The 17,512-nt window shown below is 36.3% G+C and overlaps 1 protein-coding gene across 4 annotated transcripts in view; it reads right to left on the bottom strand.

The window, feature by feature from the left end:
* The window catches only part of CPEB2 (cytoplasmic polyadenylation element binding protein 2), a 50,399-nt gene that overhangs the window by 2,859 nt on the left and 30,028 nt on the right, over positions 1-17,512 (bottom strand). For 2 of the 4 annotated variants that reach the window (XM_005517830.3, XM_014263165.2), the window contains 6 exons: positions 15,469-15,639; positions 13,807-13,896; positions 8,003-8,121; positions 7,605-7,719; positions 5,612-5,793; positions 1-1,111 (listed from right to left, as the gene is read on the bottom strand). The exon at positions 1-1,111 is cut by the window's left edge and continues 2,859 nt beyond it. In XM_005517830.3, the coding sequence (XP_005517887.3) occupies positions 884-1,111; positions 5,612-5,793; positions 7,605-7,719; positions 8,003-8,121; positions 13,807-13,896; positions 15,469-15,639 (905 nt within the window). In that variant the 3' untranslated portion in view covers positions 1-883. The remainder of the gene's footprint in view (positions 1,112-5,611; positions 5,794-7,604; positions 7,720-8,002; positions 8,122-13,806; positions 13,897-15,468; positions 15,640-17,512) is intronic. The other 2 variants (XM_088056549.1, XM_088056550.1) reach the window with 1 other exon arrangement.

The raw sequence follows: 17,512 nt of genomic DNA, 5'->3' as shown, positions 1-17,512 counted from the left end.
TGCATGCAAGTTTGTTTTTTGTAAGAAATTTTGTAAATTTGCTCATGCTACCTAGTTTCAAGAGAGCCTGTTTTTGAACATTTGCAATAACTCACCTCTTGTTAATTAATAGTTCTAGTGCATGCATATGGTGTATACAGGTAAGTAAACATGCAATTTTTTCACATTCTAAAACTATGGCAGTTTAGGCCATATTGTGCTGCCTGCATTTAATCTGTAATGCAGTGTGTCTTAAACGTTTCAATCCCGTATTAATAGGTGGCATTACACATAACACCTATATAGCAGCAAAGCTAATACAGCTTGTGATTAAAAATGTTTAAAAATAGCTAATAAATCAGATTATCTTGAGGTATTATTTCTTGCAAGTCAAAATGGAGAGCAAAAAATCAACCCTAATTTTTAGTTTATGTATACACTGAAAATAGCAACAACAATAAAAATAAGCTTTTGTAGCAGACATATTCCATCTTCACTATTTTGCTACCTTTGGTAAATTACTGGGGCAGATCTTGAAGTTAAAAACCCATGTTTAGAAATAAGTGCACGCTTCACCCACTAAATATAGCAGCAGACTGTGTGCCCCTACGCAAAAACATTCTCATATCTAGTTTTAACTTTACATATAAAAATAACTTGGAGAAAATACAAAAAAACATTTTATTTTAACATGAAAATATCACAAAAATTAGTAAGCCTGAGATGTAGGGTTTTGGTGAAAAACAAGAGGCTTGTAGTGTTTTGGCTGCTGATAAAGATGCATGTATTGATAGCTGGGGTGAAAAGCAGAAGAATGCACTTATTTCTTCTGCATGTCAGTATCTTCAAACACAGTAAGCCACATGCACCCTTCTCTCCTTATGTAGATGCTGGTTCACCATGTTTAATTCCAGCGGAAGTGGATCTGACGTGGGCGGTCAGCCCCCTCCTTTACCAATGGCTTATGGAATTCACGTCCTGCACGAGAGTGGATATTTGCCCAACAAAACTCACAGTAATACTGCAGGCAAGTGACATTGGCACAAAAGAAAGGAGCAAACTTCCCACCGCACCGCGCACCCTGGCACTCGTCACACATCTGGTCATCCAACACGTATGGCTTTACCTCCACCTGTTGGAGTGAAACAGAAACAATTCCCGTTAACAACTGTTTCTACCTGAAGTTCTATGAAGGCATTAGTTTTTCTCTGGTTTAAAAAAGAACCCCAAAAATACCCCTGAAGTCTGCAATCAATCATGTTAATGCCTTTATATAACTGATCAGTTATAACTTGTTATCATTTATCTCCTACAGACCCATCCATACATCTTTAGAAGTACACTGTGCATGTAATAAACAGCTACATCAGAAATTTCCCCTAATTTACCCTGGGAGAGTGTTTGCAAATGATATTATGGACATATTTGTAGAAGAAAATCAAACCACTCAAAGGTTTCCCAACTGGACATTAACATAACAATTAATTCTAAATGGTTTAGCAAAAAAAATAACATATGAGACTACACTTTAATAAAGATTTTTTTTTTTTCAAGTACAAGTGTCTCTGCATGTATTACATTTGTGTGCAAATTAAAATACTTTCTGGAAGCTGTAATGCAGATCTTTTAGCAGAGCTGTTCACCCTGAATTCACTCCCTATTTTTAAAATATGGCAAAATTTGGTCCTACCAGTTTTGGTAATCTATTACTCTCTGTGGCTTTGAGCTGTACAGGAGTTTGTATTCAATACAATTCTGAAAATATTTTTTAAAGATCATTTTGCAAGTCTACAGACATCTACAAACACCTGTTTTACACAGCTTCTCTCTCCCAAACTCATCTGACTGCCAGAATGGAAAAGTGGCAGGAATCTAGTTGTAAATATGCATTATGTCTCTGCAAAACTGTACTGCTACAGACTGCAATCAGATAGGAAGAAGTATTTCATAATAAAACACAAAATTAGTTAACGTGGTCATTAAGGAATGTATTGTTGTATTCCATATTTTCCTCAGGGCTGCATGAGATTTTTTTCCTTAGATACTAATAACTCAGAAGATTGCTACATATAGACATTGACTGTATGCTCTGTACTCAGACAGAATATGCCTTAAATATTAAGAACTTTAAAATAATACTTTTTTCATTGTATCTCTAGAAGAAAAAATGTACACATCCAGCTCCCTGCCTTGGAGTTTTACAGCCGAGTAGTCTTCATGTTCTTAGCTTCAGAAGTAGAGGCCATCCTAGAAATGTCAGAGTACGCTTCTTCCAGTAATCTATATTCAGTGAGAGCTCTACTTCTTATTTCACTACAATGACCTTCCTTATCACCAATTATACTCCAACTTTCCAATAAACAGGTACCTCATGCAATAACTGTGTTCATGGCTCAGAATTACTGAAAGCATGAAGCAGCATTTATTTCAAGCCTCAGCGCACTAATGCACCAAGATCGGTACGAAGATGATTTCAAAAATATTAGAGAGACACTTTGGGGAATGGAAAAATTACATGATGTGGATGCAGACTGCCGGCATATGAAAGTTAACAGTATTTTAATGAATTGTTTGGAGTTGAAACTCCAAAGAAATGTTTGAAGCTGAGCTTTCATACATGATAAAACAGGATGAGGAGCACTTTGCTGAAGAAAAACATCTGTTAGAGAAACTAAATATATCTACACATCTAAAGAAGTGAAGAGAAGCTACAGATAACTTAGTTAAGGAAGAAGTTAAGATCACAGACAATGTTTGTCAAGTGACTGGCACTTAAGATTTCCAATTAAGGTAAGAAAAGGTAGGTGAAAAAAATGCTATGAATACTTTGAACTGATGTTGAGAAGGATAAACAGGTGAACTGCAAAATTTAGCAATTTAAAAATACTTCTATGCAGACAAAACTGGTCATGAAAAGAATGTGAAAGAACCTAAAGAATGTGAAAGACCTCCACAAACTGGATATTAGTGGTATGGAAAGGCAGCACTGAGGTAAAGGGCAGAACAGGCTCAGCCTCGAGGAGTTCAGTGAGATACAGACTGTATTACCCTCCTGGCCAACATACACAAACACCTCAGGTGAAGGCAGTACCCAAAGGAGGACTATTTTCCTCATTTACAAAACTAGTGGTTTGCAGATTTACACTCACTGCTTGCTCATGTATAAATCAGCAGTCATACTGATTTCAGAATATTTTCAGAGCCTGAAAAAGCATTAGTGTAAAAATTAAATGGAGGTAAAAAACTATTTCTGAAAATAGCCTTTTTCATACTTTCAGCTAAGATTCAAAGTGTTCCCTAAAATGATGCTCTTCTCTATGACTCTTCAGTAATGCAAATAACTGAGTGAAAATAATTATATGTAATTATATAAATAAGGATTGACCTTATGGTTTAATTAAAGATGTCGATTCTAAACATATAGATTATTCCCCCTCTCAGATGAACAAAGAAATTTGTAAACCCTCCCCATCATGGGACTGAATTTAACTATTTAAACAGTTAAGATTTGGCACTGCTGTATTTTGCCAGTGAAACACCTCAGGAGTAGCACACATTTTTCAAAATAAGAAAAAATGAGGATAGTAATAAAAATGTGGAAATTCCAAATTTAAAAGAACAGTTGAGTCAAGAAAATAATTTTTCAAGTGTTAGAAAAGCAACACAAAAAAAGAACAAAAATTGTATCCAAAAAGGAACTTTAAGAATTCAGATATTTAAAGTGAATACCTAGATCATCCTGCCTTTCCCTCTCAACCTCTCCAACCCATGAACAGCTACCTCCAGATACAAATTATGCTTGGCAGGGGTTGTTTGGATTGTTTTGGTACTTGCTTGCACTTTTTTTTTTTTTGTTTGTTTTTTTATTTTAAAAATTAAGTTTCAATGGATGTAAGTCAAATACTGTGCTTCTCAGATCCAGCATTTGGAGTAGATTTTGTGTTCGTTTTTCTTTTCCCCCAAGCTCCAAGAGGCCTGCAGTCCAGTCCATCCCACCTTAAGAACTACAGTGTTCCATCACCCATTAACAACCTACATCCTTTTCTCTGCAAACAGTAAGCACTGCCATTTCAGATGGCATCCAAAGAGCCCTTAAGATCTCTGGTGAACTATCATAAAAAACCACAAAATATCAGAACAACGTATGTGCAATTGCAGCCTTCAAAGTCAGGATCATGCCTTCTCCTACAAGATGGCACTGCCAGTCTACCATACTCTCTACTGCAAAGGACACACTCCCTTGGGAAGAGGAAGACCAAGATAAAAGTTCCCCATGGTTTACAAGGTACAAGTCCATGTCTCTCACTGTTAAAGGAGATATAATTTGGATTGGACCCAACTGTCCATGTCTCAATTTTCAAGTCAGGTGACTTCACAGACAAATGCCTTTCAGACAGAAAGAAACTTCTAAATTCTAAAGCTATATGGCCCATTTAGCATTTCTTTAGAGGAAATTCTGGATTCTGGTCCTTACTCCCATTTTGTCCAAGTACTCAAATGAAAGATGATCACCAGTTTTATTTCGCCTCACCCAATCCCAGTGTCAAGGCCATTTTTTCTGCTACGTAAATATCCAAAAAACAGCTGTAAGTCAACAATGGCTGGAAGTCATAAGGATAGCAATCCCATGACCTAAACATAACCATCACATCTTATTTTGAAGCCTAGATGACTACCCACCTCCATACCCACTCATCCTCTAGGAAGGGATATATTTGGGGATTTCAGCTCATAAGGCAAATGGTGTTTGAGACACATACATAAAGCTGAACTACTCTGCCTATTTGAAATGAGAAAAGCACGTACTGACTGCTTCTCTAGAGCAGACTTCTGTTAACTGTACTACTTTCTTTTTCCTGTGTCTTTGATCTGCAGAGGAGACTGGACCTTGAACTACTTTACTCACTCGACCTTTCTTCCCATAAGACCTTTTTTTTTTTTTAAGAACACCTATTAATGCCAGACTATCTCTGCAGCTCCTTACATCAAAACTAATGACCCTTAAAACCAACATAATTTAGATGCCAGTTTTCTTTGCTACTCTTATACTTCTAATTAGGAGTTATGAAGTTCACTAGTCTTCTTAATATAAGTTAGTTTTACTTTTCCTAGGAATAAGCATCTCTAGCAAGAAGAAATATGCACTGGTTAGTCCTAAGAAGATTTTCAAACAGAAAAAAACAAGACCTTTTGTATTTTAGGTGTTGGGCCTGACCAACTTTCTGAGCACTGACAACTATGGCTGAAATTAAGAGCAGTTTTAAGTATCAAGCTAATCGGAAGCCAATGAATACTAGAATTTCTTATGAATGACAGATCACAGTATTTGCTTTCATTAGAACATGGGAGAGAAAGAGATTTTCAAGCCCTTTGCCTGTACACAACAAAACCAGGAACTCCAGAATGGGAAGAACATATGGTCCAACATATGTCAAAGGAACAAACTGCTGCTCTGTGGAAACATGTTGTTCATTCAGGGGCATTCAGGCATACTCCTGAAAGTAGTGGAGTTACATGAATGCGAAAAAATATGTAGAAGCTGGCTTGAAAGCAAATCACATGCAATGCTACCACACACTGAGAAATTTCTTTATAGAGCAAAACTTTTTTTTTTCATTTCTGTGTAACTTACTCGTTTATCAATATCGCCATGCTGAAGTTGAACAAACCGAGCACTGATGGCAGCAATGTAACTCTGCTGATTGGAAAAAGCAACACGTCCAGCACCTTTTGGGTATTTCAGCTCAGGGTCAGTGTCAATTCCTGCGTAACAAACTCCCCCATAGAGACGGTCCATGATCATAGCCAATTCCACTATTAAGAAACAAAACAGCATTTATTCAAACTATTCTTACAGCAGAAACTTAGTACACTTATGTCTAAAAATACTAGGAAAGTAAATTTTAATTATTAGTTTTGCAAGAGCAAATAGAACAGTAATAACAAAATTAAAAAATATTAAAGAAGTAATATTAAGTAAGGTATTAATTACTCAATAGACAGATCTTTCACACTGTGGGTACATACATCCAAGGAACAATGGAATTGTATGTTCTTGATAACCTGGAACTGGAATTCCAGGGCAGTTTTCTTCAGAGGATTACAGCAAAAGAGTTTTTGGGCAGGCATTGGAATGTAAGCTGTATAAAATAGATCCTCATGCCACAAATTCCTACGTGTTCTCTGGCTGTCCTAATGCTCTATGTCCTACTTGAATTTAAAGACGTAGTTAGCATCTTTTCATAAGCCACACAGAACTGCATTATCTCTACAGTGCTATACTTACCATAGATACTGAAGTTCAGAGAAACAAAAATTTCGAATTGTACAGATAAAGTACATTGCCAATCCTCTGACTTCCAGATTATACTGAATTCAGCTGCAATTCACTGGAGTGGAAAACACTGGTTTTTCAGAATTAGTATCCTCTGTATTAGGATACAGAGGTGTCAGAAGTCCTTGATGTTCAATAGCTGTTTGAAGAATCTCCTTAAGTTTTACTGCTTTTGTGAAGTCATTATTCTTGTTTCACAATGCCATAAAAGTTTCATTTTCACATATACAGGGCATTTGTGAGCTGAGCATAAGAATGCACCCATTAAATTTATCACGGATATTCAGCACAGTAATATGGAGTACTGGACTGAATTTAAAGAAAAAAATAATCTGCAGTTGGAACATACTGTGTTTACGCTCATTTACAGAGCTCGTATTACAGTCAAAAGAAGAGGCTTAAAAATAAAATACCAAAGAAAGTCTGAGCATTGGAGGTCCAAGAAAGAAAAATTTAAGATCCTTTGTATCCCAAATTTGCACTATTGCTTCTCAGTTTTCTTACATCTTCCATCTAAAAGTTTATCTTTCTCTACGAATAAAATTCATTAATAACTATGGAAGACTAATGAAATCTGGAAGTCATTCTAATAACAAAGGGGATTTGAACCATTGCATGGTATGCTTCTACTTCCAACATTCACTGCAACCTACTTACCAGAAAGCCACCTAAAACATTGTAAAAGGCTACTACAGCCAGTCTGATAAAGCAGACTGTCCAGACTGTACATCAAGTATTCCGCAGCTACAGAAATATTTACTTTTTCCTCCACTCCTCTGGCAAGAGTCTAGAAGGAGTCCTGCAATCCCATACAATGTTGTGCCAGCTCTCTGAATTTCTTCCTTTTTACTCTATGCCTACTTGTTCAAGTACTCCATCACCTACCTGTGTTTGTGTGTGTAACCTGACAGCAGCAGAAGAGTAGCTAATGCACAATGACAAGCAGGAACAAATACCACTCCATTGTCATGAAGCAGGGCAGAGATGTTTCTACAGCATTATTTTAAAACCAAACTCTTTATTTTAAGCCTCTTGTGACATAGCTTACTCTACAGGTATAGAGAGGTAACTTTCTAGTAAATCTCAATGATAAACTGTGATTTATGGCCATAACCAGACAGTAGAGAAATTTAAGGATACATGAATACTGTACTGCAGTTAAAACTACCAAGACTGTTCAATTTATCTATCTATCTATCCATCCATAACTACAACAAATTATACATTGTTATTATTAGAGATTATTTCTAGTAATTTCTTACTTTAAAAAATTTCCACAGATTCTACTCACCAGCTCTTAAGGGCCTAGGGACTCCTCCAACAAAAATCGTTTTCCGAGGATCAAGTGGCTGCGAACCATCCATGACAAAGTCACTATCACTTAGATTCCAGGGACGGATCTGAACCTATTGAATTGGGAAAGAAAATAGTATCCTACTTTAGGTTTCACTACAATGTGGAAATATGTTCACCAGCCTGTATAAATTGTCAGTCATAACATCATTACCATAGCATGTCTAGGTGCTTTGTTTTAATCCTGTTAATTCAAAATACTACAGTTTTAAAATAATACAAGTGTTGAGCTCTGCCAACAGTAGTTTATTTTTGATTTTTTCCATCTTCGTAATTTCCAATGCTGCTTTAGACAGATGGCAGCCATAGCCTGCAGACCATTGACTGTGTACTTACTGGCTTGTCCTTGATAGTGGGGCTGGAAACACAGAGATAGAGCTTTCCGTCTTCTTCAATGCAGGCATCAATCAGAGCCTGAACAGAACTCTCTTCTTGGAACAGGAGGAATGCATAACCTGGGAAAAAAACCCCAACCAATTGATAGATTTTCTCTTATCTTTATTTTACAGAATCATCTTTACCACTCATTTTTCCATACAAAAGCAAAAGAAAGTCAAAATCGTATTAGTCATCTTTTTTAACTATGTACTATATTGCCACAGTTAACAGAACTTCCATCTGTAAAATAACTGTCAGAAGAGACTAATAACCAAATAAAAGTAAATATGTCTGCTCTATCATGCACTGAAAGTCTAGGCTAAACATCATTCATTGGCTGCAATGGATATCATACAATGAAAATCCGACTTGGCACAAAGGACTAATCTCTATTCAAGAGATTAGATCAAAGTATTTTATTACATAAGTGACCCAGCAAACCTTTCAAACACTAAAAAAAGAGAATTAAAATGCTTATTTAATGCTACATAAAACCAAACAGTCAGACAGACAAAGAACCTGACACTCTACTTTCACAGTTACAGTATGAGATACACTGGATTTGTTACTTTACAAATAAACCAATAGCATAATTAGGGCTGTATACCAAAACAAACTTTAAAGGGACCACAACTCACATTTCTTTCTGAGATTACTACCAAGTTTAGAATTTTTACACAAATTCATAGTTTATGACTTTGATGGAGAAGTAAATGCTGAAGCAGCTGTTCTAGAACGGGCTCAGGAAAAGGGAACATGGATGTATTGCCAAACCTTTTGGAAATCTTGCTGAATTTCTGAGAGAAGCTAATTAACCACCAGACACTCCTCATTGCAAACAGACACTGTAGGTCATCAAGGCAAAGGTGGTAGGATGTATCTTGAAGACCACTAAAGAATCAGTGCAGTAGCAATGTAAGATTTAAGAAACAAATGCACAACTGATTTTAGACATGTGGGAACAAGAACAGGATTTTAAGAAAAAGCTGTTAGGTTTATACTGGTCTTTCTAATAAGTTGTACTGTATTTCTTACCCCTCATACCAAAGTCCCATCACAGCTACATAAAAGGGACACATGACAGGATTTTATGTATTCTATATTCTTATGTAAATATTATTTAGTTTCATAACAAATATGTCACTTAAGGGAATCTTTTGGACTTAGGCTGAAGAATTTTCTTGTAAAGTCTATTCTTCATTGCTGAACTGTATTTTTTTTAATGATGACCTATTTAACTTAAGCTTAATCAGTAAAAAATTAGATTCAAAATCTATTTTAATGGGGATGTATTTCACTATTTACAATAGAATTAAAAATCCATGTATTACCCATGCAAAACTCAGTGAATGAGGGCATGTGCCCTCATGGGTGAGGTAAGCTCAGCCATGAGATGTTCTCATGGGTGAGATAAGCTCCATGTAACTGTCCTTACTTGGTCAGAAGCCAGGCACATACATTCCAGTTTGAATGGAAAGCTCAGTTCAAGAATGATGGTAGTACAAAAATTTGATTAATCTAAGGGAGGGTTAATTGCACGATACTGTCTAAGGAACCAGACAAAAAAAACATTTTACAGATACTGATTTTTCATCAGTTTGTCTCCTAATGCAGTTTAAAGGTACTGCCATATAGCTCCAGATATACAAGATTGGTAAGTGCCTCCCTGTAATATACCACCTCTACACCTCAGCTATTAATATGCTTAACTGGAGCAACTTGCAAAAAGATAGAAAGTTCAAGTACAAGAACTCAAGGAGTGGTAAGGATTATTACAGATTTCCCAGAATACTCTGAGTTGGATGGGACACACAAAGATGACTGAGTCCATCTCTTAAGTGAATGGCCCATATAGAGATTGAATCCACAACTTGGATTCTTATTAGCACCATGCTCTAAAATACTAATCTCAGGGTCACATCATACTACCACTCCTGACACGGAAATGAAAGCAATAGAAAAACCATACGTTAATACTGCTTTCTCAGCCTCATGTAAAAAACATGTACTCATGTCTTGGTTTATCCCACTTAACTGAAAGCCTCAGAAAGCCTTGTGTCATGATCTCAGCTGTCCTACTCCTCTCCGAAGTCAAAGTTAGCCTGTACCATCAAATTGGTCTGTCTGTAGCTTCACTCTAGAGCTCTAGACCTCCAATGATTCACAATGCTCACTTTAAGAGATGGACTGTGGACCACTAAAACAGAAAGCCCATCAGGTAAGTTTGAAAAGCCTAGCTGTTTCAAGAGTCCTACCTAATTAAAACTTTTCCTTGTTTCATATTCATTATATAAAGAACAAATCAAAAGCAAAGCATTCTAGCATTGACTGGATTCATGCTAACATGATTTTCTTAGCAAGGAAAAAATTCTTTATTTCACAGTAGTATGAAAGTTTACCAGAGGGAGAAAAGATGCCTCTTGTCATGCATATTCTGTGTAGAAATCAGAGAGCAGCTTGAAATTCTATCAACCTCCAGCTACTAATTCCTGTCACTAATGGCTTAGGGGAGGAGTCAAGAAAAATCAGTGCAAGCCAACGTGGCACTGCCATGTAGTAACATGCTAGTGACTGCAGTGGTGTTTTGTGTTGGGGCTGGTTCCTTCACTGTCCGGATAGACTCCCCACAGAGGACACTAAATGGCCTCAGTATAGTGCAATTATTGCCTAGAGAATGCTGCACCTTAAATCATGAAGAATCAGTCCAAGCTGCAGGTTAATACAGACAATGGAAAATATGCAACCCATCTTTCAGTTTTTCATTTAGTCATCTTTGATGGAGAATAAACTCCAAAACACATGTGAAGTGATAAAACATGTGATAAACATGTGAAGTGATGCTGCACTATACTTATGAAATCCATGTATCTGGTCTTTTAGATATCCTCAGTTTAGGTAAACCAATCAACCTCAATGTGCTTATATTACAGTGACCTGACTTGCCCTCTATACTTCCCTGGCCAGATTCACATCGATTAAAGGAAGCTTAGACACTAATCACACATGAAGATACCTACAGTTACTTGCCTGAATCCCAAGTTTGATCCTATTCAGTGTGATCAAATTAGCTGGTAACAAGTTCAGCAGAACTTATATGGACCTGGGGTTTGCTTCTGAAACTAGAAGCAGAACACTTCCAACCTGAGATTTTCAGCTAGTGAGCGCTGAGTTAGCAATAGAGAACCTTGAATAAAAAAGCTACTGCACAACTGTTGTGATACAAGGCAGCAGAAACAACCAGTGAGAAAAGGTTGGGGACACTGTTCTGTTTAAATCAGATTATCCTCTGAGACAGACTATTTATAGTACAGAGGACACAAGCAACTGCACGTATTTTGGAAGGCATTTTTTTAATTTCCATATCCTCAAGGCACCACTTCTTTGAGAGCTTCATTATCACAAGGAGGAGTCCTCAACCCAGCAAGTTACTTTGGACACGTGTATTGTTTCATAAGTAAGTGTATTTTCCAGCTACGTAATAACATGAGTTATGATAAACAGTGGCAAGACAGAAAGGAAGGAATTCTACATTACAGCTGGCAGATCACTGTTACATACTTTGTACTTTGAACTCAAAGGAGGGTTTTTTTCAGAACAGAGCTTCCTTGTAAGATCAATGTAAAGTTGTAAATAATCCTGTTATGTTTGGATCTAATTTTGTGGTGAACCAACACAAAATGTAATTAGTTAAGAACAAGCAGTTGGTGTTTCTCAGGAGGCAGCCAGACTTGATGGATCGAGACACTTTCTGAATTTCTTTCAGCAAGGAAACACTTATTATGAACTTGGCCTTCCCTCAGGACCTTCTGTAAGCAGAGACCTTGGAAGAAAGCACAGCTTGGAAAACTGAACAGTTAAAAAAAAAACCAGGCTGCATCTCTTCACCACTGAGAAGACTTAATGAATCAGTCCAGAATGGTCAAATTCTGAGATGTCTTTGGAAAGCAATACTATGGCAAATCTCTAATGAAAATACAGACACTGAATTAATTTAATGCAGTGATAATCTAGAAAATAGAGATGGAAAATAATAAAAAACATTAGTTCCCTGAAGTAATATAGTATATATTTCTCAACTGGTAATTACTGATTGATCTTAGAGCTTTATTTTGCAGATCCTTAGCCATTTCAGACATCTTATTAATGTATGCATACTTGGTTCTTGTCTGTCCACACAAGTAATAGTAATGAAAGACAATTTTAAACTAAATTCTTCTACAAATTCTTCTACAAAATGTGTCATATATATTGCATTGAACAAAAGAGATATATACACAGTAACACTTGGCAGTTGTATGTTTCCAGAGTATTTACAAAGAGAAACCTACACTTTATTTTAAATGTGTTAGGCTACACACAAAAAATACTGAGTAGTGCAGCAAACTGAAAATTAGGCTGAAGTGTTAATATAGAAGAACAGTAAATGCTTTTATTTTTCAAGTAAGGATCAGCTAATCATGGGAAATCAACTTAGAACTTAGGTAGCAAATGTTACCTGAATTAATTAGATCGACACACTTAAGTTCTTCTATTTGTATTCTCTGTCTTTAATAAGCTCTGCTTACAACACAGTTTGGGTTTTTTTCTTACTGCAGTAATTATAAACAACCCAACTATATTAAAAAGCTTTATCAAATAAGGAAGTCTGGAAATACATCCTTAAGATGTTCAGATGCTGAGATAGGATGATCTCCTTGGAAACGAATGCCAGAATCCATTACTTTCAGGTAAGAATATATTACATCTTCTGTCTTCTATATATTCATCACAGACTCTATGAGATGCATCTTCTTCAAAGAGTTCCTTGGGAATTTCTCTTGGTAATTTAAGAAGAGAGATGCACTCTAAGATAATCAAATTTAACTTGACAGTAGCTTTGTGTGCTGGGCTGACAATCAAAAAAGCCAAAGTCTCTTTGTTTGTCTTAGAATTTCCTTGTAGCATTCCTAAATGCTATTCAAATGCTTTCAATTTCATTTCTCACTCTTTAGAGGGCCCATCGGGGATAATAATCTTGTCTTTTCCCTGGCATAGACGCACAGATAAATAAAGAATCAGTTTACAAAAGAACTATACCTACATTTGTCATTTCCATAGAAGGAATGAATTGCTGCATTCTCTACAAAACCAATAATCTCTGCACTGCTTTCATGTCTGGATCACAATTCTGCATTTATTTTAAATATAATAATACATGGTTGTACATGTACAGATATCTTATGTAATTTACTACAGAATGGGTTTTCCAACTTTGTAAGAAATAGTAAAAAATCTAGTCTAACAGCAATACTAGAAATAGTTTTTCTAAAAAAAATCAGTATTTAATAATTTATCAGAAAAGATTAGAGCTTCAACAGGAAGCTTACATCCTAAAAATGCAAGATGCACAGTATTTGATTATCTTTACTGGATAAGCAAATGCATCCTTCTGCATCCTGCATTTAACTTCTTAAGAAAATATGGAAGATTTTGTCTTAAAAATATGATATCAAATTTCAGTTTTAGAAACTATTAAGAAATGCAAATACGGAACTGATGATCAATGATGCATACAACTACAGTGTTGACCTGATCAGGCTCAGTAATAAAACAACAGGTTTTAGACTCAGTATGTAAAGGAACCATACCTGGACCTACACTGCAACAACAGATTTAACTGTTCACAGGGACTCTACATTATACACTTTTGAAAAAGGCAAGACAAAGTTTCCCAGAGCAAGATTTGCACTCAGTGACAGATCAAAACCTTCTAACTCTCTTACCTTTTGGTGGAAAATAGGACTTGCTCTCTGCTTTGTGAGGCCAGTCTACTACCAAGGGCCCAAATCTTCTGAAGCTGGCAGTAATTTCATCTAAAAACATGTACAATAGTTGCAATTAAAGTAAATTGCGTAAGTCAATGAAAAAATACTATCGAGCAAATACTATCAACCTTTGTTTCTAGCAAAGGTTGACATTTCATGGAAAAAAAACCAGAACAAAATTTACAGGTTTCATAAACACAAAACTTAAATAGATGCATCTTCCAAAGTGTTAATATTTACACAATGCATTTCTGGTGATTTTAATCTTACGTTTGTTTTTTATTGCTTTAAAACAGAAGCATTTCAGAAGCATATGGGAAACTAATGCCTTTCGTGAAAACTTGTATGGTACTTCTCTAAATTCAAATCAGAATCTGGTCTGAATGAAATCAAATCAAACATCACTGTTTAGTGATGTACAGTTCAGAGTTTTTTAAGTAGATATTTATATACCAAGTAACACCACAATTAACATAGTAGCAGTTTCCTCTATATAGGAAATATATATAGGATATCTGCCCTATAGTAGACACTATGATGCAGAGATAGAAATTTAAAATTGTCTATTTAGAGGTGCATGAATAGCCTCGTTGCAAGATCTACAATGCCCCTTGCACAGCTTTATGAGCTCTTTCTATCCCAGCCACACCTACATGTCAGTGACTGGAAAAGCCTTGGCCATGGGTTAAAAATACTCTTAAATAAATAAAAGCAGCAACTCAAACACAAGTATGCTTAATTTCTTTCAGTCATATCCTGTCATCATCATATATACAGGGAGGAGAGAACTAAAATGTATTTCCATGTCTTTTCGTTTAGCATTTGTATTATATAGGCTGAAGTGCATTGAAATAAATCTCACAGTAGATTGTAGGGGAGAATCTCAATGAAAATGTAACCAAAATCTGGTCTTTGCATGTCTGAAAGTTAATTAAATGCAGTCAGCTTATTTGGTTTGCACGTTATTCGAGGATTACCCTGAATCTCCTAAAGGGACTTCTGTTTACATTAGAAAGTTAACATGCAATTTATATTTATCTGCACTGGAGAAACCTCATATTAAACAGCACTATTACTTCAAATTACCAGCGGTGTACAAAGCAATTTCAGCTGCTTAACAATCTGAGTTTCTGTAGTGCAGTCTCTGTTCAATGCATCGAGAGTGTTCTGCCACTTGACCTTGCTCTAAGTTTCTCTATTTCTCATCAGGATAACATTAACCTTTCTATATCACTGCTGAGATCTTCAGATACTAGTAAAATAGAATATGAAATTCATTTACAAATGGAAACTTCCTATGACTACAGAATAAAGCAGGCCCAGACAGAGGAGGGCTAAGATGCATGTGAAAGGAACATGCAATATAAGCAGGAACATGCACTCCAGGCATTACATGCAACTGTAATATGCACGTGCAGAATCAGAAACAACTCCACCATCACAAACCCAAAAGAGATGACACTAAGCTCAACACACCTATCGACATACATAAAGAACATACAGTTACAGCACAACAATATTTTGCCGAGTGGCTTATTTTTACTACTTAAGTCAGGTTTTTCATGATTTCCTTTTGTCTCTCCCTCCAAACTTAATCTGCTTGGTTTTCAGGCAGCTCACCTTCATCAATATCCGGTGGAAGACCACCAACGAACACTTTCCGAGAAAAACGCTCAATTCGTTCTCCGTTCTGATGAGCTGAATAGCAGGTAGGGGAATTCAAGACTCCAACTTGATCACTATGACCATCGTCCAGCAAGCCATCATCTATTGGGAAGAGGGAAGAACGGCCTTAAAAAGAAAAGATAATAATGTACATTAAAATAATTTTGTGGAAGTACATGATTGTGCAGTTTTAGGGAAGGGGGGAAGAGCAGTCTGGAGAGTGAAGATGAAAATACCAAGATATTAGAAAAGTTGACATTAGTTTAAAGAAAAATTAGGAGAATGGAAAATTGTATTTAACTTCAAAATGGAATTTCAAGATTGCAAGCTGAAGTGTAATACGTCATATTACATTATATGGTAGATGCTGTGCTGCATCCAGTAGAAAAGTGGTAATTTTGTTTTAATTAAAGGGTCTTATTTATGAAAAGAAAATATTACAGACTGCTTAAGTGAGTTTTGTTAGTCTGCCTTTGGTTCAGCTTCAAGTTAAAGGATAACTCCTCCACCTGAATGACTACAGTGTGTCTAAACCCCTTAAAGTTTAATTGACCAGGGAGACAGAAACATCACAATCACAAGTTTCAAACATGTATTTCTGAAAGTATCGGATGCATAAGAATATATTCAATTTCTAAGAAAGTAAAAGAGAATTTTAGTAAATGTGCAAAATGTAACATTTGAAAAATGAGTCAAAATGCTGATTTATCCTTCTCACTCAATTTACCAGAGATCTGGGGGGAAGCCTTGCGGTGGTTCCTAACATGGAACTGCAGTGAGTTTACTGTTACCCTGAAAACCAAGTGTAAAATCTGAGAAGTTCACAGGATGGCCTTGTAAATGCAATCTGACCCAGACAGACACTTAGAGGGCAGAGGGAAATGAAAATATGGCAATTCTGTCCCACGTATTTCTTCCCTATTTCATATTTACAAATTTTATAGAACTCCAAACAAAAAAAAAAATTCAGAAGGCCAGGATATTATCTTAGCGTATTCAGTCTTCTATTGCTTTAGTCAGCAACATTAACGACAGTTTCAAATTCAGAAGTCAGTCTTTGAACTGCAAAAAGTTCCGAAAGAAAGAATTTGTGAAGCAAAACAGATAGCCCACATCATAATTTCTTCTGAAATGCCATTTTTCCTGTTTGCCACCAATTTAAAAAATAATTATTAATTCACCTGCTTTCCCAAAAGAAGAAAGCAAGCCAAACCAAAATCAACCTAGAGGATGCAAGCCTGTTTTTCATCTTCTGAAATATATAATTTCAGAATATACAATTTCTTCCAGATTCACCCACTGAATACCCATAGACAGGACCAGTGGGTCCCTGACAGCTGAGTCTGCAGTACCTTGGCTGTGAGCAATACTGCAGTCTTTAATTCTCCCCACTCAGGGGAACATTACCAGCAAAGCCTGGTAGGAACACCAGCAGACCCAGTGCTGACCAGCTGGGGGGTGACAGCAGTAGGAAAGCCCTTCATTTCCAGAAGACCACCTAAGAATCAGGTGGTTAAAAGACAAGGGTGGAAAACAGCAAATATTATGAACAATAACCTATGGTTATGGTAATGCCTATTGATCCTGATGTGGTATCTCAATAAAAAAAATGAAACTGAATGAAAGCACAGGACAATATAAAACAACCAAATATCATAAAGTATCATGAGGAGGACAAAATTAAAAGCAGGACTTCAGGATTGTACCAAGTAACAAAGACTGCTAACTACATCATTTTTATGGTGGTGTGTCTGTTTCTTCAGCAGGCATCTGATGGAGAGGAGTACAGAAAATGCAGAAAGCTATAGTAGGCTCTTCCTTTCCATTAGGACTGGTGATAGTCATTCTCAAACACACCTAGTAGGGAGCAGGAGATGTTTGGTCTCGTAAGAACATATTCAATAGGTCTGTAACAGCAGAGTTGCCTTAGAAAGTGGAAGCATGTAGTTGAGTGCTCAATGGGACAGAAAATTGAGCAAGCTAAGGAGACACAAAGCTA

This window comes from Pseudopodoces humilis, chromosome 6 (genome assembly GCF_049639895.1).
Source record: "Pseudopodoces humilis isolate 2021_Gansu_Grassland_sample_001 chromosome 6, ASM4963989v1, whole genome shotgun sequence".
Lineage (NCBI taxonomy): Eukaryota > Metazoa > Chordata > Aves > Passeriformes > Paridae > Pseudopodoces > Pseudopodoces humilis.
Note: the sequence above shows the minus strand (reverse complement) of the source record. Positions and strands in the feature narration are given on the sequence as shown.